We start from the raw sequence: 22,182 nt of genomic DNA on the forward strand, positions 1-22,182 counted from the left end.
TTGGGATTAGAAAGCGTGTTGAAATACATTTTCTCTGTTTAATGGCTCCATGTTTTTGCAGAAGCCATTTAACCCCTCTAGGCCTCAGTTTCTCAGGTTGTAGAATGGAACCAATAATATCTACTTGCTAGAGGTGTTGTTAGTGGCACAAATAATATATGAGGAAATGCATTTTGAAACTTCTAAGTGCTACAAAATAATCATTATTTCTAAATATACATATTTTTTCAAAAACATGCTATTATATTCCATATGCCTAGCAAAGGTGATGGAAAAATAGAAGAGCATTTCAATCTATTTTAAACTGCTTTTCATCAGAATAGTCATTACAATTCTTTGGATCAACTTAAAACCTTTAGTAACATGCATGGAATATGTCCCACGATACAACAGGCAAAAATACTGCAAACATTCATTCATCTTCAGGGCAGACTGAATCATTAATTAGAACTTTAAAAGCCCTCCTCCAAATTTTGGCAGATTATCAAATATTCTCCTAAAACAGGAAAACTTAATGCAAGATGTCTGATGCCACTTTTCTTACAGACAAGTTTGCATTGTATAACATCGATCTACTATGTTAAAAATCCAAATGAAACATTCATTGAAAGTATGAAAAGAATTTTAAAAAATTGGTCTCGATTTTAATACCCAGCTATTTTTGTTCAACACCTATTCAAACTCCTATCATTTATATGCAATAACAATTAAAATCTAAACAACTTCAAAACCAATTAAATATGTAACTTTGTAAGATACATGAGCTCTTGATATGAAAAAATAAACAAGAATTTTTGGAATTCAGGACTATTTTATTTTGAGCATCATGAAAATCTACTAGGTTTTCTTTAGCAGATTATTCTAAATCACATGTAATTTGTTGAGCCACAGCTTTTGATTGACATATGGTGAATGTATATCAAGCAACTAAGCATTTATTTGGGGTAAAATAAAGGTATAAATTCTACAGCGGTTCTAAATTTTTATCTGTATTTCTAGCACTCCTAATGTACATTATTATACAATTATAATTGTTTGTACTTGTTTCATTATTTTAGCCTTGATCAATGACATACACTTTATGCTTCTAAGTACTAGTAGATTACAAATTTCTAAAGTCCCTTAAGTATGGCTCTTATGTGTTTTCTCTTTGTCAATCAAAAATATTTTCCTACTTTGCCATTAAATGGATTTCCTTTACTTGACAAGCAGAACACAGAGTAACTAAGTGACAAGAATTTGCCATTCAGAAAATCATCAACAGGAAACATCAGTGCAAATTCCTCAATATAACAAGTCCTTGGCCACAACTCAGGACTTTTCTAAGGTTGCTCCCTATACTCTGCTGAAAATGTTAACGACTTCACCTCTGTACTTGTAAAAGTGCTTATATTTGCCTCCACCATTGTTTTATTAGGTTTTCATCAAAGATGAACACCGAGGCACCTCTTAATATGATCTCCCTGGGGTCTAATGACCCTGATGATTCTTTCAGGCATCTGTAGCCTTACCATTTATTTTTTGACGACATCCTTTTTGTTGGAATGAGGATATTGGGCATTTGGGCAATGCCAGCTTGCAGAGAGCTGGTGGCAGATGGATGAAATCTGCCTGGTATGCCTTCCCCTCCACATGAGCAGAGAGCCATCCATTTCCTCCATTAAGGAGTTGTCACTCAGCCCACCCAGCTGGAAGACCATTTTTGATAGCCAAGCTGGCTGGTGGCAGACAATTCAGATACAAAGTGTGCTTTAAAAGGAAGCTAAAACATCATTTGTAGGAAAATTGAAAATGCATGGCTTCCACCACAGCCAATTTTTTAATGACTGTAATATTTTAAGTGATTATTTTTGCCACTTCAGATTGCTCCTTAGAGAGGAGAGGTTTTTTAATTAAAATCTAGGCAATGCAAACAGATGAGATATGAGGAACAGAGGAAAGAGAAATAAGATGAATAAAATTAATTAAAATGGCATTGTTGGCAGTCATAAATTAGCCACTGTCTGGCTGGAAATAAAATATATTGTTATAGGAATTTCTGTATTAAAGTGAGATGTGTGTTAGAGCCGTTGGAAGTTGACTAATTTATAGTCTACATATTATTGTGTTTTTCAAGTCTTTTACTATGCTATACCCATTATCATATAGAAATACATATTTCCTACATCCCAGTTCAAAAGACTTTAAAGGTATAGACTTTCATGCTACATTAAAAGAAAACTTAAAATAGAAAGAGAACAATTTCTCTCACGAGGCAAAATAAATTTCTATCATTTTCCACACATTCAATTTCTAGGAATTTAATGTCAGTTAAAAAACTGAAAACTTGGCTATAAATACAGTCCAGGTGCAGGAGGGCTGAAGTGCATTTTCTCTAGTCAACACAACAGATTCAACCATGGTGAGTGAATTTTAGGGAGCTTAAAGAGTGTTTTTTTCTCATTCATTTCTGGATTCAATAAACACATTTGAATTACTTTGTACTACGATTTTTAAAGATTCAATTTATGGTATATTTTGTGACAAGTGTACAATTATTTGGCAATAATTATGACAACTCTAAAATAGCAAGACTGACAGATTTGAATCGGAGTACTGAGAGGCAGAATAACAATGTAAAATTCAAAAGTGCAGTTGTTAACCTTGTCTTTGGGGATCAACTTGACTTTCACAGTGTTGGAGGTTTTCAGACTTGCCTCCTCAAATTAAGGGCAAAGACGCCAGGCACAGTGTGGGAGACTGCAAGATAACATGGAGTGGTTGGGTTTTACAGTAAAATAGACCTGGCTTTGAAAGTTAAAGCTATTTGATCTTGGGGAAGCCATTTGGCATCTCTGAGCCTCTGTTTTTTCATCTGTGAAATGGGCATAATTGTGAGCATTAGATAAAATACTGCAGGGAACATACCTAAAGATTGCTGAGTCTTAGGAAATTTGTAAACACTATTTCCCTCCTGGTTTTTTTTTTTGCCCCCATCTTCATTCATTAACAAACCTTACTTTAATGAATGAACGTCACTATGCAAGCTATTGTGCTAGGTGCCATGCTAGGTACAAAGATAACAGAAACTGTAACTATGTTTTTAATGTTCATTTGGAATAAATTTCACCTACTGAATATTGTGTTAACTCAATTAGTGATTGAATGTGTCAGCCTCAGACCAAATAAATAAATAAATAAGGCAAAAGATGCATTAGGCAGGGAGCTTCTGCATATTTGTTTAAATGATTATTTTCTGTATAAATTATCAAAATTAGTTGTTTCTGTGCTATTGCCACTCTTGTCATGGCGATCTGGCTCATTTCCATGTTTCACTAATGTTATTCCACATTAATTACTGTACAAATAGGCCTCATTGGGGGGAATTGTGAAAAGCACACTATTTACATTTAACCCTTCAGCCCCAAAGTACTCTTATTAGCTTAACAAATTATATTCTGGCTCATTCTACAATATCATGTACCCACCTCTTGGGGGAAACATGACAATAAGAGCAATACGATCCAAAGTGAAGAACATCCCAAGCAAAGGGAATTTAGGTAGACAGCATGCAATTAACCATGCGGGAATCTGGCCAGGAAATCATAGTTAACATTCTGATTCTTAATGAAAAAAGACATGGGAACATGGGCTAGCCACAAGTCTAACTGAGCTCAGGTTTATCCTCATTAGAAAGCCACCACACAAATCCCTCAAGTTACACACTAGATAGTTTCCAGTAGAGTGATAATGCAAAGCACATTTCTGAAAAGTAAATCTGATTTTCTCTTATTTGTCCTGTATATTGTCAGAATATAAAACCATCAAGTGAATTGCTGAAACCTTTTTTCTGAGGTGCCCAATCAAACATTGCATGGAAGATGAATTAGGTATGATAGTATTGCTGTGCCGGGGGTTATAGTCCCAAAAAGTAGGTTTAAAGGTGAATTCCACCTTGAGTGTGATCTTTCCTTTCACCATTTGTCTTAGATTTTTTCCATTAGCCTTAACTTGTGTTAAGGCTAAATTTTTCAGACACATTACATTTTTTTTTTATAATTTGATATAATGACTTTTTTCTCCATTGATGGTTCAGCAATTGTGACAACAGTACTAGATGGGTGACAGCAGAAGCCCAGAATAAAAGATTCAGTTCTTATTCAGGACTGGAGACTTGCCTAGTGTCCACTGGGACAATGAATTTGGCAAATGCATAACGTACAAGAGCAACAGAAAATTAATAGACTCTTGTGTTCAGATTTAATGCTTCCCCTTAATGGGTTGTTGATTTACCTAACGTCTGTTGTATTCATTAGGGCCTTTTGATGTTTGTTAAACTAGAAAAATTGTCTTTATTATTGGATATTTATCAATAGTAAAGGTAATAAAGGGGAGGCAGTCAAATTCAAAGCAGTAGTAGAGGAAACATTAAGATATGACCCTTCTAAATTCAGTAACTTAGTTACTCCAAATCCTTGATATTAGTTTGCAAAATTCAACAAATTACTCTTTTTAAAAATAAAATTTCTTTTAAATACATGTGATCAAATCACAGCCTATTCTAAAGGAGAAACAGAGTAATCAGACATTTAGTGCTGATTTACTTCTTAAAACAAGTTGACATAAATGTGTAGAAAAGGTAATCTGGAATTCTTTGCTATCCACACAATGAACTAGGGTAATAAATAGAAAAAGATTGGCAGGTGCAGGCACAGCAATCAGAGTGGGAAGATTTCTTGAAAATAAAAAAAATATGTGGAAAGTATCTATCTCATAGTGATCTGCATTTAATCTGTAGGTCAATTCCAGAGTTGACAGAAGCCAGTGATTTATGCCTTTGCAAGCTGAGGGTAACCAGGATAGCTGAGCAGATATAAACATTTATTAACTGTGAGTGAGCAAAGCACTCTTTTTTTCTCTTTTGAAAACATAGACACACACCCACACAGACACACACACACCAAGTGTTCAGGGATGATTCATGCTTTCAAAATAAAAATTTTGGCTGCCACCAAAGATGAGCGTAAACAAACAAAATGAAGCAGCTGCCAGACCAATATTCACTTCCATGGCATATTGATCCATTCAGAAACACTGCTTCATGGGGTACTATTAAAGGATGAGGAAAAGAAAAAAATAAAAACAAAAAGCCCTGCTAACAGTTCTTTCCAAATCAATTGTCCCTGGGTTCTCTGCGACGTACTTCACTGACCTTTGCAGCTCTTGATGATAACTTGTGGAAAGCAGGCAGCTGCAGCAGCTCCAGGCTGATGCTCTGGAAACTTACATCTAATGTTTTTCTTTCAACTTAAAATTAAGAATATTCTCAGATTGCAGGATGTGTATTTGAGGAGTTGGGAAGAGATGACTTCGATGGACTTGCCTAGATGTTTCAAGAGTGACTAAGGAAAATTGAGCACTGAGCATCCAGGGTTTTTACAGACACAAAATGTTCATCTACTCTAGATACAAAACTGGATGGCAAGATCTTCCTCATGGTTCTGGCATCTACAAAGCATTCATGAAATGCTATCAATACGTCTCCTATCATTATTATTACTATTATTTATCATAACTATGGTTACTAGTATTTATTGTTATTATTATTAATCACTATCCAGTATCTATGTAGTGTTCATGCCACTGCAAGTATCATTCCTGAATATGAGAATTCTGCCCAAGGTGATATGCTGAATCTTGTTACTATATGTCTTAAATGGAAGGAGTGAAAAATAAATCAGTTCATAGCCTTTAATCCTTGACGGCAAAACCAAGACCATTCTCACAGAGCTGGTGCACTAGATGTTCCTTGAGATTAATCATTCCCCCACTACAGGTAGGAAGAATGTGCCTTTCGTTCTTAAATGTGGAACACCCACCCACAACCACATGACAGAGGCCCTGCCATGGCAGGAATAGCTATTCTAGTTACTAGCTATAGTTACTAGCTATTCTAGTAACTGCAGATGATGAGCTGATACAGTGTACCCCTTATCTTCAGAATAGGAGCAGCTGGAAAAAAATACTTGATTATTCTAGAAATCATATACACAAGTACAAAGAAGGATACAATACTCTGTGAAAGAGGGCAAAATCATCGTAAACAACAGTTGTGACAGGTGATTTGATACTGAGTGAGTTTCAGGCACCTTCCATTGCTGAGTGCATGAGCTGCTTACTCTGGGAGATTACTAATGAGGGTGGGGCTCTGGGGAGCTTTTGAACTTGCAGCACTGTATTTATTGGTATTTAAAACCCTACCTCCTTGATAGTGAACAAAGGGCTGCTTAGGGATTTGTGGGAAATAAAAAATTATGATGGTAATTAGAAGCAGGATAGGTATGTGGTACACCTTTTCTTCCACATGGGAAGTTGTCTGTAAAAACACTGTAAGATGAGTGAGGCCAGGCCATGGACTTGGAAAAAGAAAGGAGGAGAAACAGACGGTGACATAGAAGAATAGATTAATTCTGTAACCATTTACAGTCCTCCTCAGCTTTCCAACCCCAATTCAAAAAGCACAACAAATATAAGGCCAGGTTCTACATTAAAAGCTGATAGTGTTATACATCTATTTCATATTAATTACTAAAAAGGCCAACAGATGGTAAAGCCTTCTACCAACCCAGGGCTGATTTAAACTTGTGACCTATAATTGTAATTCTCCAAATCATATAAAGTCCTGAAGCTAATTACTCTATTTGAAACTATTTGGTCTTATATCATTCTGCCCTACTTGAGATAAACAAGAATAGGCTCAGATGAAATGGTTTAGATAGTCCCCCTGCCGAAAAACAGAAAGAAATATCTAAAGGAGACAACAGTAATACGTACTGTGAATGACAATGGTTTATTTTTCTCTTTTCTATTTGACCTGCCACTGTCAACATTATTTTCAAGATCAGCAGTGGACAGTTTACATACTCACTACTCTGTGTATTCCCTTGTTTTATTGACAGTAGCATTAAAACAGTCATTCGTAGGCCGGGAGCAGTGGCTCAAACCTGTAATCCCAGCACTTTAAGAGGCTGAGGTGGGTCAATCACTTGAGGTCAGAAGTTCGAGACCAGCCTGCCTAACATGGCGAAACCCCATCTTTACTAAAAGCACAAAACTTAGCTGGGCGTGGTGGTGCACGCCTGCAGTTCCAACTACTCAGGAGGCTGAGGCACAAGAATCACTTGAATCTGGGAGGTGGAGGCTGCAGTGAGACGAGATCATGACGCTGCACACCAGTCTGGGCGACAGAGCAAGACTCTGTCTCAAAAAATAACAATAAAAACTAAAAAAAAATAAAAATAAAAAATCATTTGTAGTTAATAAAACTACTATACTTTAACAGTATTTACTATTTAATATTTTCTTATTTAGTCGTGACAACATGAGGTGGATACTAGTATTATTCCTGTTATAGGCAAGGACACTGAGAGGTTAAATAGCTTACCCAAAACCACATTGCTAACAAATGGTTAAGCCAAGATTTGAACCCAGACCAGTTTTAACAATTGTGTTATATCTAGTCCCTTTCATAACATTTTCAGTGTCTTTAAGTCATCACTGAATTAAAAATTAATCTTCCTGCCTTATAAACTAGATCCTCTTGATATTTTTCCAGCTTTTCTAGGTTGTCCGAGATCCTGCCCCAGTGGGATCATGAAGGGGCAAGGAGCCTTCAGCACAAAAGTGTTGTATTCATTAGCCGGAGATGCAATGCTAAGAGAGGAAGCATGCATGATCTGCCTGAGAGATGCTTTGGGGTGAGTGAGCCCCAGCTTTGGTGAAGAGTGGGAGGATTTCCAGAAAACCTACTGGTAGATTCAACAGAAAGCCACTTTTGATCACTTGCCAGGCCCAGGAATCAATGCCAGCTCACAATAATACCTGCCTCTTGCCTCTTCTTTTTCTTCCTCCAGATCCAACCCTGGAGGGTTAAGGATCTGAAACTAATTGGGATTGGGGGTGGTGAGTGAGGAGGGAGAAGGAGCTGACCACTGTCCCCATTTCTACTGCAGGAGACCTACGCTGGAGGTGAGCAGCTGTGGATGAAATCTGGAGCTTGCATTATCATCCTTAACTGATCATATTGATAGTGAACTGAGGCATCTGGGTGACTAAAGTAACTAGATGACTCTTTTGGTCTATCAGCAGTCTTGGCACCTACCCTAGTTTCATGCAAAGAGGGCAGGGATAAAGGAGCTGCCACAGCAAATTTGAATGACCAGTGGAAAAAGAGTGGCATTTTTTTTTCTGTCACCTGTCCCCACCGTGACAAGTCCTGTTTGTTCAACTTAATGGTTCCACTAGCACAAAGAGGAGGGAGACATTAGCTATGCAAAACTTCGCAGAGACCATGGCATTTGAACTGAGCCCCTAAAGATGCAGGGGAATTACTAGGAAGGGAATAAAGAAATGTGGAAAACCACACCTAAAGGAATGCGAGTGAGAATTTCTGAGTTGGTTGTATTTGTGATGCTGGAGCACAGTGGATCAGGAGATGAGGATGAAAATTAGGCTGGATGACTAACTACAATAGCAAAGACTTGGAACCAACCCAAATGCCCATCAATGATAGACTGGATAAAGAAAATGTGGCACATATACACAATGGAATACTATGCAGCCATAAAAAGAATGAGTTCATGTCCTTTGCAGGGACATGGATAAAGTTGGAAGCCATCATTCTCAGCAAACTAACACAGGAACAGAAAACCAAGCACCACATGTTCTCACTCATAAGTGGGAGTTGAACAATGAGAACACATAGACACAGGGAGGGGAACATCACACACTGGGGCCTGTCAGGGGGTTGGGGGGCAAGGGGAGGGAGAGCATTAGGACAAATACTTTATGCATGTGGGGCTTAGAAGCTAGATGACGGGTTGATAGGTACAGCAAACCACCATGGCACATGTATACTTATGTAACAAACCTGCATGTTCTGCACATGTATCCCAGAACTTTTAAGTATATATAAAAAAAGAAATATAACAAAATCCAGCAAAATAAAAAATAAAAAATAAAGGATGAAAAATGGTAAAAAAAAAAAAAAAAAAAAAAGAAAGAAAGAAAGAAAATTGGGCTGGATAAAAATTGGAAAGGGCCTTGAATTATAAGTGAGGGATTTTGGCTTGTATCCTCTAGGCCTACATAGGAAGTCATCAAAGGTCTTAAGCATGGAGGCAGCGTAATGTAATTTGTATTAAGGAATGATGCTAGAGTTTTTGCCAGTGGCATTGCTTTGGATGATCCTTGGTTCCAACATCTTGCCAGGCAGTTGGCTACATTAGACTGTTGATTTCTCTTTCTTTATTGTTCCAAGGCCCCTACTCTATTTCACCTCCTCTGTAGATTATTGAAAACACCTCCTGCCTTCATAAGGGAAATATTTTAATACTTTTTATTCCTTAAATACACAATAGGTTGCCTATCAATACCTAAGATGAACCAGTAAATAGAATTTTGAAAACAAAATCAACTGTTATGACGTGGAAGAAAGGGAAGCAAACAGTGCTTGGGCTGCACTTGCTAAACTGTAATGTATAACAAAATCAGTCTTCTGGAGGAAGGAACAGGTGGTATGCATGGAACAAAGCTGGAGCAAGATCAAGAGACGTGAGAAAAACAAGAATCTTTTAACCTACAGCCAGAGAGTGATAGGGGAGAAAACACACAGATAATTTAACAGGTGGATGTTGGGAAGAAACACAAGACAATCAAGAAGCATGTCAGTTACTCACTACTTGTGAGAACAAAACTATGTGGCAACTGAGAGCAAGAGTTCTAAAGTCAGTTCCTGGATTTGAATCCTTATCCTGCTACTGGTGAGAGATGTATTTTGGACAAAATCTCTATGCTCCACTTTCCACATATGAAAAATGGGACTAACACAGCATCTTCTTTACAGGTTTATAAGGATCCAGTTAAATGAGATGATGATGATGATGATGATGATGATGATGATGATGATGATGGTGACGACAATGATGATGTGTGTGTGTGAGTCTGGAACAGTGAGTGCCTAGAAAAGTAAGTGTTCAATAAAAAGTAGCTTTTATTATTTGGTCAAAGGTAATCCTATCTGTGCTTGGAAATTTTTCCGTAAATAGCTCCATTTTATAATTAAGCATTGCTGTTAGATGTACTCTGAGATAATCAAGATGGAAACACCTCGGAAATTTTTTTTTCAGATCATAGCTCACTGCACCTTGAAGTCCTGGGCTCAAGCAATGGTCCCATCTCAGCCTCTGGAGTAGCTGGGACTACAGGTGTGCACCACCATGCCTAGCTAGTTTTTTTTTTTTTTATTTTTGTAGAGACAGGGTCTCTCTATGTTGTCTAGGCAAGTCTTAAACTTCTGGCCTCAAGTGATCCTCCCACTTTGGCCTCCCAAAGTGCTGGGATTACAAGCATGAGCCTCTGTGCCTGGCCATCTTGGAAACTTTTAATGAGTAGGTGGAACAAAAAATACAACTCCAAAAACTAAAAGTCCAAAATAAAGCAATGTTTTAAACACATCTCGTGACCAATAGGAACACTGAGATACGCTTTCTAATTTGCTGTATTTCGTTTTCACCTCAGAGGCCATCAAGTAAAGAAACAATATTTGACAAAGAAGTTGCATATAGTCGAAAGAAACAATTTTTATTTCTAGAATTCCAAATCACTTGGCAAAAGCAATTCTTTCATTCTCAGATAGCGGAACCAAAAAACAAAAGGGCAGTCATGTAAATGAATTAAAACGACAAATTCTTAGATTTTATTAATGCATTTATTTGAAGTTTTAAAAAGAAACATCAGAGAAAAATTTCTACTTAACGGCCAAGTCAAAGATAATGTTATAAATCATTACTACAATGATTTTTTTTCCCTTAATAGACATAGGTCACTCGGCAAGTCTCAAACGTGTGATTGGAAAGCTTATAAGTAGGATGAGAGACCACAAAGCAAAGCATATTCCACATAAAGTTGTAATATAATTAAAATTACTACCGAAGCAAAACCACACTTCATGCATTTTTATCATGGGTGGTACCAAAGTACATGCAATGAGAAACCAAATATCTAATTAGATTACTGTAATGGCTTGTAAAATGAAACAGAAAGTGCATTTATGCCATAAAGGGTACTCAGACCAAATGACAAATGATCATCATCGCAAAATGATGTGAATCCCAGGCCCCGAGGTCTCCTGAGTTTATGCATCTGCTTGCCAGTGTTGAACAATGACAGCAGAAATTCCTCTTTTAATCAAGTGGTAGTGGGATATGACATATGCTATTCTGACAAATGTTTTTTTCTAGACTCATACAAAAGAAATCCATGGCTCTTGAAGGAGCCATGACTTCAGACTCCGCCAGAATAAATTTCCATAAGGTTTACTGCTTGTATTGAGCAAAGATGATGCCTGTTTCTAATGTCAATTAGTATACTTTCAAATCAAAGCAACATGACTAGGGTTTGACTTGTTAAGCAAGAAGTCATTTGCATCAGGAGAGTTCCTGTGTTGAGGGTTCACCAAATAATTTGTAATAGTTTTTCTGGTGCGCAACTCTATTATTAAAAGGAGGTGAGCATTCTCGATCTTTCTATTCTACTTGCTACTTTTCTTGTGATCCTCACCCCTTTCTAGCTCGGGATGTTCTGTAAGCCGTGAGACACATGTTAAAAAATTCTCCAAGCTGTGTTTGTATTTTATTTTCATATGTTGGAAACTTGAGAAGATACAGTTGAGGGTCTCATGGCATTTTCATATCACCTAAGTGCAATTTCATATTCCACACACTCTCCGGGCAGGCAAGCCCATGATTTGAATCCCCATTCATAAGGCTAATGATTGCCAAATTTGGATCTTTCTCTGAGCTTCTCACCCAAACATCTAACCTCCCACCAAATAGTTCTTCTTGCTTTCCCTCAAGATAATAAAAATTGATATGTCCAAAGGGACTCACCAACTTCCCATGAACCTGCTCCTTCATTATGTTTCCTTTTCAATGAACGGCACCTGTCCATTCAGCTGCCTACACCTTGTCCCTGACATCTATCATTCCTTCATCTTCTCAACATGTCCCCAACCTTTTCTGTTCCCTGTCCTATAAATCTGAAATAGCCATATTTTTCCATCCTCTCACTCCTAATTCTGGCCAATATGATCTCCCATTGAACTACTATCATAAGCCTCCTATTTGGTCTCTCTGCATGCACTCTTTCTTCCTTCCGTTCAGTCCTCTATCCTCAAAGGGATATTTCAAAAACAAATATGATTGGCTCCTGTTTAAAGCACTTCAGTGGCTCTCTATCACCTTCAAGATAAAAATTCAAACTCTACAGAGTCTTGCAAGATCTTCAAGGTCTTGTCACTGGCCATATCTTCAAACTTTTCTATCACAAGTCTCAAATTAAAATGTGTTAGACAACTATTCTGAATTTTGTCCAAGACTTTTACTTTGTGCTCTCACCTTCCAGCCTCAGTCTGGGCTGCTATAACAGAGTACTATGACTGGGTGGCTTAAACAACAAATATTTCTTACAGTTCTGGAGGCTGGAAAGTCCAAGACCAAGGCCCTGGAAGATTTGATGTTCGGTAAGGGCCACTTTCTGGTTCTCAATGTGCTCTCTGGGGTGTCTGTACCCTTTTCACTTAATTACCTCCCAAGGCTCCACCTCTAATGCCACTGTATGGGAGTTAGGATTTCAACATATGAATTCTGGGGAGGTGGAGGCATACAAACATTGAGCCCACAACACAGCCTTAATGTATCTGATTTATAATTCTAGACACACGATTCCTCCTACCTGGCCAACTCCAAATTACTGTTCAGTCTCTACTTGGAGTCCCTATTCTCCTACCCTGCCTTTGTAATCCCCCAAGTCTGGATTTGGTACTGTTATACTGTAGTTTCTCAATACTCTCAACTTCCCTAGCAAATCATAACCATTAGGCTGTTTCGTATTTGTATGTTAACATATTTAACTCCTAAACTAAACTGACATCCACACAATGGGAAGACACACATCTGCCTTTTTGTGGTTATATTCTCTGGGTTCAGCCCAGTACACAGCACAATGAGTTCTCAAAACTACTTGTTAAATGAATGAATAAGTGAATGTTTTGTACTAATGACTTTCCATCCTTAAAAGGTAGGGTAAGATAAATAAGTATATTATCTGTTCCTTTAATAGTGGTTTTGGTAAAATAGCTATCTTTATACAATTTGGTTTACTGAGCTCCACTTTTAGAAAGGAGATGAAGGATTAAAACAACCCGAAAACCAAAAAGAGCTCTAACCTTAACTGTAGCTCCTGGGAAGAAAAGCCAGTTGCCTGTGTCCACTGGGTCGAGACTATCTTCTAAAACGACTTGTCTGTGAGCTGAATTGATGATCAAGATGTTATCTAAGGCCCAGCAGGCTTCATACGCTTCACCTACACGAAGATTTTCCTGCTTCCACTGAAACTGGACATTCTCCCCTTTGGCGTCCTCAGGAAGGTAGAGGATATGGATGACTGTGCTGACATTGGAAGGGGCTCTGGAACATATAGAGAGATGGCAAGTTTAGCAAAGTTGACTTTTTCTTTCTTAGAGATGAATTTTGTTTCTTAAGGTTGTAGTTACATGATCTCAAGAGTGTTATATTTATTACAGATAAAATAGCCACAATCTCGTAGCCCTTAAATCTTTTAATATTTGCTGACTATTAAGATTTTCACATTGAATGATGACAGTTCAAGTATTAAATACCTACAAAAGGTTTACATGGAACACAAGTCAGGCACTAAGTATGTTCAAGTAAGTCAGTAAAGGAAAAATTAAAGAGAAAATGGCACACACTGTTATGGCTTGTGTAAAAAAATTACAAATCACAAAGTATATCCAGCACAATTTTTTGCACATGATAAACATACAATCTAAAACAGGTTACCCAATAATAAGGATAAAAAGTATAAAAGTGTGATTTTTTTTTTTGAGACAGGGTCTTGCTGTGTTGTACAGGCTGGAATGCAGTGGCGCTATCACAGATCACCGTAATCTTGAACTCCTGGCTCAAGTGATCCTTACTCCTCAGCATCTTGAGTAGCTAGGACTACAGGCATCCATCACCATGCCCAGGTAATTTTTATTTTTATTGAAACAGGTCTTGCTATGTTGCCCGGGCTGGTCTCAAACTCCTGGGCTCAAGTGATCCTTCTGCCTCAGCCTCCCAAAGTGTTGGGGCTGCAAGCGTGAGCCACCATGCCTGGCAAAGCTGTGATCTTAATGTTGATTCTTACTTTGAAATTATTCACCTATTACAAACCACTGTGTGCAATATGTTTAATAATCAACTAAATTATTTTATTTCTGCTAACCAGATATGTTTTCATATGTTTAGTCTATATGAAATGTGAGATTTGCCATAATTAAATGCTCTCACTTATAATACCTCACAATTTCACATAGATCATCCTTAAAAACATGATATAACATGATTTTTTTATATTACCTCTACTAGAATCTAGATCCTTCTGCTATATAATAAAATATTTTTATTAAACATTTTCTTCCACCAAAGTAGAAACCCGCTGTAGTAAAAATGATTGCCTTTGCTAAGATTAAAAGTGGTACTAAAATGCAAACTAGTGGTACCCTGGGCTTGTCATAAATCAGTTTTGAAAGGACTAGAGAAGAGCCATATTTCTCACTCACCAATGAAGCACATATATATCCGTAAAATTGTCACCATAGGTTATAGATGGTGTACCTTACCTTTGGGGGTAATCAATTCTCTTTTCTTTTAAAATATTTCACGGTGACTATGCTTTTAGCTTCAAAAAGAATTGAAATTGATGAAGAGAATGTATTTAGGTAGTGATTGGGAGCACTTTCACTCTAACCTCCAATGGTAAGGGAAATTTCCATTGGTTTGTTACATGGCCTAAAACTGAAAGTACCATTTAGTGAAAAATAGATGGGTTCAGCTGAACACAATCTTTATATGTTCTAATTAAATCGGTAGTTTCATTGTTCATCATATCAAAAACACGCAGCTGTTTTCCAGTAAGAAATATGTACCATAATTTACTTAAACTATGATATACAGCATACTAGAAAGAGAAAAAAATGGAGACATAGGTAAATTTTTCAATATTTATCCTTCTTTGTTTAAAGACATTCATACAAATATTTAACATGAATGCATTTTCATAACTACTAGAAATTACAAAGAATAGCAAAATGTTCTGTTATAAAATTGTCACAGCTCAGCTTGTATCAGGTGCTTATACATTACATTTTGTCCTGACACAGGGAGAGACAATCTATTAAAATCCATGAGTTAGAAACACTTTTCTCAGTTTTTGGTTAGACTAAAGATTTGTGAAGTTTTTATTTTATTATTATTCTTATTTTTAAACACCACTACCAAAGAAACTTTAGACAAACGGGCTTAATATTATACTGACAGCCTAATATTTATTCTGCTACCCTAAATAATAGTTATTTTAATATGGAAATATAATAAAGAAAACAGCTAGTAGAAAAAAAGAAAGCTGTCACAAAACTGATAGGAAAATATTCTACTTAAGTTATGCTAATTTAAGAGCTAACCCAATCATAATAATCACTTTATAAAAGTTTAAGGTATTTTTTCCTTTAAATATCTTATACGTAAAATTAAGTATCCATTTAGAATTTTATTTCATGGTTTAAACTGTTCAGTAGTGGCAAACATAATTTGAGTTTTGCTAATCTAGCCAAATCTTTTTAACATGAATGAGTTTCTTCATCCTCAAGCATCCTACCTTATTTTCTTATTGAGGGATATTTTTTAATAAAGAAAGTGTAATATGTAATTACAAGTCGCATCACAATTATGATAATAGAATTTTAGAACTGGCCTTAGGGAAGTTAGAAAGGATGTGACAGAACTGGAGATTAGATGTAAAAGGCCCTGTGGCTATTAACTCAATATCATCACAGACTGGAAGGGATTTAAGTAGTCATCTAATGTATTTCCAGACCATAAGGCAGGCCAGAGTCAGGCCACCTAGAGCAATGGGTGGTGATATTATTTTGTGGAGAATGCTATCAGAAAAGCTATGATTGCAAATTTACTTTTACCAAAAATAGTTTGTTATAAGTACTGCTGATGGGAGGAAGTTCTGAATGGAAAATGACACTTTTAATAATATCTTCTCCGAGCAGGGCCAGTCATAATATGTGCATCCATAGAATTCAACATAATTAACAACCAGAGTCCTTTTTACCCTAAAGAAAAAGTTAGTGGTGGATTAAAGGCATATAGGAGAGTAGAATTCCATCTATGTCAGAATTTATTAAAATACTTTAAATTACAACAAACCTAATTTTCTCTAGCTGAATCCAGTCCGCAGAGTTATTCTTGGCATATAACACGATGATGCTGGGGTCTGAATAACTAAAGCGACATGAACCTGACCCTGAAAATAGCAAAAACAATAAATTTCAAGGTTAAAAAATGGTGCAAATACATATTATCTTTTCTGATAAATATTTTAGATAATTTTTAAACTACTAGATATTTGTCTGGTAACTTCCCCATTCTTCTAACGATGCTGAAATTTCCTGTTATCTGTTCTGGTAACTACCATTTGATAAATAATCTTAGGAACCAGAAAAAAAGGTAAAAAAAATATAAATTGCAGATTTCTTTAGAGATACATGAACTACTAAATTAAATTGTAAAATAAATACTTAGTGCTATGCCAAGAAATAACTAAATATTATGGGATGATTTATAAGGTCATTATGGTTCTTGCAAGTTAGTATAAGTTAGGAGTGATTATATTAAATGGTACATAAATGATTACATTGAGGAATAAAAACACCATCATTTTTCTGTGTGTGTATTATCTAAATGATGAGACAGTACATGAGAAACTAAAATACTGTAAAGAAAATTCAAATACTAAATGAATGAGTACTATTATGGATGTGATTGATATTACTCTCCCATAGCCCAGCATTACAGATTTAAAATATAGATTATGTCCCTTTGTGAATATTTGGTGATTATTTATCATTATTATTTTCAATAGTGGAAATACCAGCATCAAAGAAAAATTTTAAGCTGATAAGAATTTGTTTCTAGATGTCGAATGAATTCATATAATAAAGCATAGTATGACTACAATTTCAAAGCTCTCAGAATGCCCAAAACAGCCCTGAAACATTTGCCAGAAGTTTATTGTAACGGATGTAGCACAAATTTTTATACTATCTTTAAAACGAATGAACCAAAACAAAAAAAAAATAGTGCAATTTATGTTTAACTTTCACCCATCTGATAGAGGAGCCTCAGTTTCAGCAAATGGCATCTGTTGACAATTTTACATTTGTAGTGCTCAGGGGTTCCAAGCTTTAATCAGACTCATTTATTTTATTTCAGTGGTGTTTAGTACAAAACCAGTTAGTTTGTAATTGCCAGAACTGGCAATGTACTAAAAGGCCAAACAGCAGTTTTCCTAGATTTATTCTCAGAGCCAAAATATAAGTGAAAAAGCATGAAAGAAGAGGATATTCAAAGGAAAGCTACTGAGCAATCCTGATCTCAAATGGAAACCCCCCTTATGCTACTTTAATTCTTGCTAAAACTCTAGTTTTCATGAGCAGCTGCTTAAAATAAATATCAAACTGTGAGACTGGAAATGGTGACAGGCAGGATTATGTAGGACAAACTTCAATACAAACAAGAACGAGGTCTAGCAGAGAATCTGATTTAGAAGGAAAGTTCAAATTAGCCTCAAGAATTTAAATGTGACTCGTGTGCTTCCTTTATGTCTTACACACCATAACCACTTAAAAGCAAATGTATAAGGCAAATCTCTGAAAAAGGAAAGCATTCAACAAATGATAACCAAAAATATTCCTTACAGAATGCAATTTCTTGTGAATTGTTTACAAATTAAGAAGAGAGAAGGAAAGCTGATACACATCAAAATAAAAATGAGTCTAAATATGGCCTTGATGACAAATATGACTTCTCTTGTCTATTTTCTTATGCTACCATCTCAGCGTCATGAGGTTAACTTTTTTATGCATCTAGAAAACAAAAAGGCACCCAGCAGATGACTCACTTTTCCTCAGCCACTCAGTCACATTTTCTTATTATCTAGAACATTAGTTTTTGTTGAATGCATCTCTTCCTTGCCATTGTCAAGGGACCCTCACTGGCTCTTGCCAGATCTCTGCAATAGTGATTAGTCAGTCTCCCTGTCCCAGCCTCACCAGTTCTCACCCAGCTAGTGTTGCCAGTGCTCTTTCTGCAAGTCAACGGAATCATGTTACCTCTGTGCTTATAGAAATTCCTCAGTCCTTTGAGGAAAAAGCTACACTTCCATCCCTAGTAGGGTAAAGGTGCACAGTTCCTACAGATCAAATGTGTACCCTGAGAAACAGAACTGGCCCAGGGTTATCTTGAAGCATTCATGCATAAAAAGATGACCAAAAAGGCAAGGGGATTCCAACAGAGGGGTGGACAAATGGAAGACCATGATTGGGGCTCAGGGTAGGAGTGGTCAGTCAGTGGAGAGGCACTGCCCATGCCAGAGGAACTGAGGTGGAAGGTACCAGCTGGAAGGAGCACCCCCCAAGAGAGCGCTCAGCTTTGGAAATCTGCCTCACTCAGAGGCCACTCCCACCAGATTACCCTTCCAAACATACCAGGCCAATGATAAATGATTCCCTACTCCCGCCCGGTGTAGCTGTATGTATAACTAGGTAAGCTTTTTCTTCACACAAACCCTCCAAATTGCAATCCCACTGTCCCATAGACTTTGGGCAGCAGAACAAGTTTTGTTCTTGCCCAGATGGAAATGGCTCCTTGATTCTGTCTGGGGTAAGACAAGGAAAGAGTTAGTCACTGTTCACCCCTTTCTCACGTGCCCAGGTGCCTAATGTCACTCCTGGCTTCCTGTACCCAGATACTGTGACACCTCTCAAGGTACCTTCTTAGGGAGTGAGGAGGGAATGCTAAGTAGGCACCACCTGTAACAGGCACTTCTTTATTTTCTCTCTTAAATCAGAGATATTTAATCACCAAAATTTAAATTTAAAACCAGAAAGGAAGGACAATTTCAAATGTCAAATGCAAAATATCATGTTACTTGCCTGTTCGTTTCCCTCCTTCAGGTCACTTCCAATGTAATCCTTCACTCTGAGGCAGCAATTTTTTAAGGATTTAAGGAGTTGTTGAAGGAGGAAAGGTAACGGAGAACCTTGGCTATCGAGATATGGTCTGAGAGGCATTGAAGAACTTAAACTGGTCTAAAATGCAAGCACTTTCTTTTGTTCTTTCAGGCAAATGAGGACAGCCCATATACTTCATTTTTACCCACAACAAGGGTAAAAGTGACTAAGGGTTTCTAAGGTTTGGTAGTCATAAACAGAATTAGCAAACATCCTGAATTTACTGAGGACCCCACACAGTCTAAGAAATCTGGCCCCCATACACTGATGTGCACAGAATATTTCTATGCCCCCAGTTTGGGAGAAGAAAGGATGTTTTTTGTGAAAGGTAGTTGGTTCCAATGGTCTTGGTTATCAATTCTTGATTTTAAATTGACAAATAAATTGGTAAATGATAAAGATAAACCTAGTCATAGAAACTGTCACACTATCACGTTGTTTACTCAACCACATAATATATAAGGCAAATTGTTTTCAATTGTGCCTATGAATTTGTCATTTTAATAACTTCCTTTGTATGATCAAGTATAAAAATTCTGGCTTTTAAAAAATTTCTAGTATTTTAATGTAAAATCCTATGTACACGTTCATTCTTATTAGGTTAACAATGTAAAACATGTAATTACAAAAAATAGGAACACAGATTATAATGCCCTCACCTTTCACCACCGATCCACACGTACCATCCTACCAGTGTTTTCTGTCATCCTCCTCTTAACAGTGGATGAAATATTTCTGTTATAATCAAAGGTTAATTTCCTCATGCGGTCTATCTAGATCCTACCTCCTCTTGCTTCTGAAGAGTCCTCCACTCTTCCTCCTGCATCATCAATTTCTCACAGTGATTTTCCTGGATAATGTCTATTATCTTACAAACATCTACCAATATACAACTCATCTCCTACCTAAAAAAAAAAAAACCTTTCTCGCTGTCACGCCCCCACCTTCTGCTCCTTCCCTTTCTATTTTTGCTCCCTTTTTGGGCAAAAGTTCTCCAAGGGGTTGGCTGTCCAGTGATTGCCTCCACTTTCTCACAATCTATTTTCTTTTCCCCATTCCATCCAGGCTTCTACTCTCAAGTACTCCATTGAAACCACTCTTGGCTAGTTCCCAGGTCACTGGGGAGTTCATGCTGCCAAATCAACAGATCGCTTTCCCAAATTCAGGTTATGTGACTTTGCAGCAGGATTTGTCAAGGCTGATCCGATATTTCTGAGATGTTCTCTTCTCTTCACTTCCACCACCCTCTTGATTTTTCTCCTGCTTCACTGGCCATTGCTTCTGAGCCTCCTTTGTGGCCCTTTTCCTCTTACTCTCAAATATTTTTATTAATTTAATTTTTAATTTATAATAATTGCACATATTTATGGGGTACAGTTTGCTGTTATGATATATGTATACGTTCCAGAATGATTAGATCAGCCAATTAACATATCCATCACCTCACATACTTCATTCATAACTCCTAAATGGGCATATCAATCTTAGTAAGTCAAAATTAGAAGTATTGATTTTCCAGCAACCAAATATTCTGTGTGTCTTTTCATTTCGAATGACACCACCCCAAATACAAACAAACAAACAAAAAAACCTAAAACACTTTGGTGTTTAGGAAGAAATATAATAAAATTGTAACCTTATAGAAAAATGGTTCTCAAATTTGTAATACGATGAAGTAATGAGAAAAACCTGATAGTAGGTGTAACTTATAATGTATCACCTAGCCTTAAACAGATCATACTTAATTATTCTTATTTGACAGAAGTCTACATGATAATGAATTCAATGCTTATTAGCACTAATAACAATTATACACAATTTTGTACTCCACTTTTTAGAGTAAAATTGCCTCTGATATAAGATATCTTTCAGAGAGGCATTATATGTAGGGTTGGGAGAATGGATAGAGGAGACAGGCTGCCAGGGTTGCAATCTGAGCTTTGACACTTCTAAACTGTGTGGCCTTTGGAACTTCTAAGCTGTGTGGCCTTGGGCAAGTCACTTAGTCTTTCTGTGTCCTAACTTCCACACTTGTAAAATGTGAAAAATGACAGCAACTGCTTCTCAGAACTGTTGTAAAGATTAAGGCATTAACATAAGAAAAGTACCTAGAAAACAGTTATTGGTGCATTCTATTTAATGAACTTTAGCTATGATTGAATGTTTTAAAATTTCATTTCATAAATTCATTTATTCCAGAAAAAGGAGGTAACGCCTGATCGTATTTGTTCATGGGCTAAATATTAAATTCATTACTGCTTACTAAAGAACTTACAGTACATTTTTCTTCTATAGTTTCTTTTACTTTGGGCTATTTCCCTACTCTTTACTGGACATGCTATAAATTCAATAACGATATGAAAACCAAGACCTAACTGAGTAGCCCACCTATTTGTTAGCATCATTGGTAAATATGCTAGTAGGGAAAGAGAAGAATCTCCTTTTACTTGTTAAAAAAAAAAAGGAGCTGCTCTGAGAATAGGCTAGTAAGACAGATTAGGATGAAGAGATACACTTTGTAAGGTCTATACAATTGCTAGAGTGGAGTTAAAAATTTAATTGTGCAGTTCCAAGCATTCGAAGAAACCAGAAAATCTGATTAGTTAGAAATTTAATGGCACCCATCCAAAAAAAATGTCCAGCAACTCAAGAGAACAATTATAGGGGTTATGAACAGATAGGCCCTGCTATTAGTAGGCATTTCTACTTTACAAGCAAGGAAACTAAGGTAAAGAGTTTAAAAATTTCACCCAAGGACACCTACCAACAAATGAGATACAGAATGGAGTACATATGAACCCATGCTTTCGACTACTTCATTATACTTCTCCTGGTGTACAAAACACCCTTTCTTCTTCTTGCTTCTTTATCTTTTTTTTCAATAGTGCTACATTTTCAAAGGGTACATGAACACATTAGGACGGGTTTATGTGCTGCTGCTTCTACTCAGGCTCATGACTGAAGGCCATAATGGTCTTGTTTTTGATAAAGAGAGAAAAACC

At 36.7% G+C, this 22,182-nt stretch overlaps 1 protein-coding gene across 2 annotated transcripts in view; it reads right to left on the reverse strand.

Moving 5' to 3' along the window:
- Positions 1 to 22,182, reverse strand: part of RELN (reelin) — a 529,179-nt gene that overhangs the window by 221,322 nt on the left and 285,675 nt on the right. For both annotated transcript variants that reach the window (XM_054494994.1, XM_063667694.1), the window contains exons 9-10: positions 16,317 to 16,413; positions 13,265 to 13,505 (exon numbers count right to left, since the gene is read on the reverse strand). In XM_054494994.1, coding sequence (XP_054350969.1) covers positions 13,265 to 13,505; positions 16,317 to 16,413 — 338 coding nt within the window. The remainder of the gene's footprint in view (positions 1 to 13,264; positions 13,506 to 16,316; positions 16,414 to 22,182) is intronic.

Source organism: Pongo pygmaeus, chromosome 6 (genome assembly GCF_028885625.2).
Source record: "Pongo pygmaeus isolate AG05252 chromosome 6, NHGRI_mPonPyg2-v2.0_pri, whole genome shotgun sequence".
In the NCBI taxonomy this organism is placed as follows: Eukaryota; Metazoa; Chordata; class Mammalia; order Primates; family Hominidae; genus Pongo; species Pongo pygmaeus.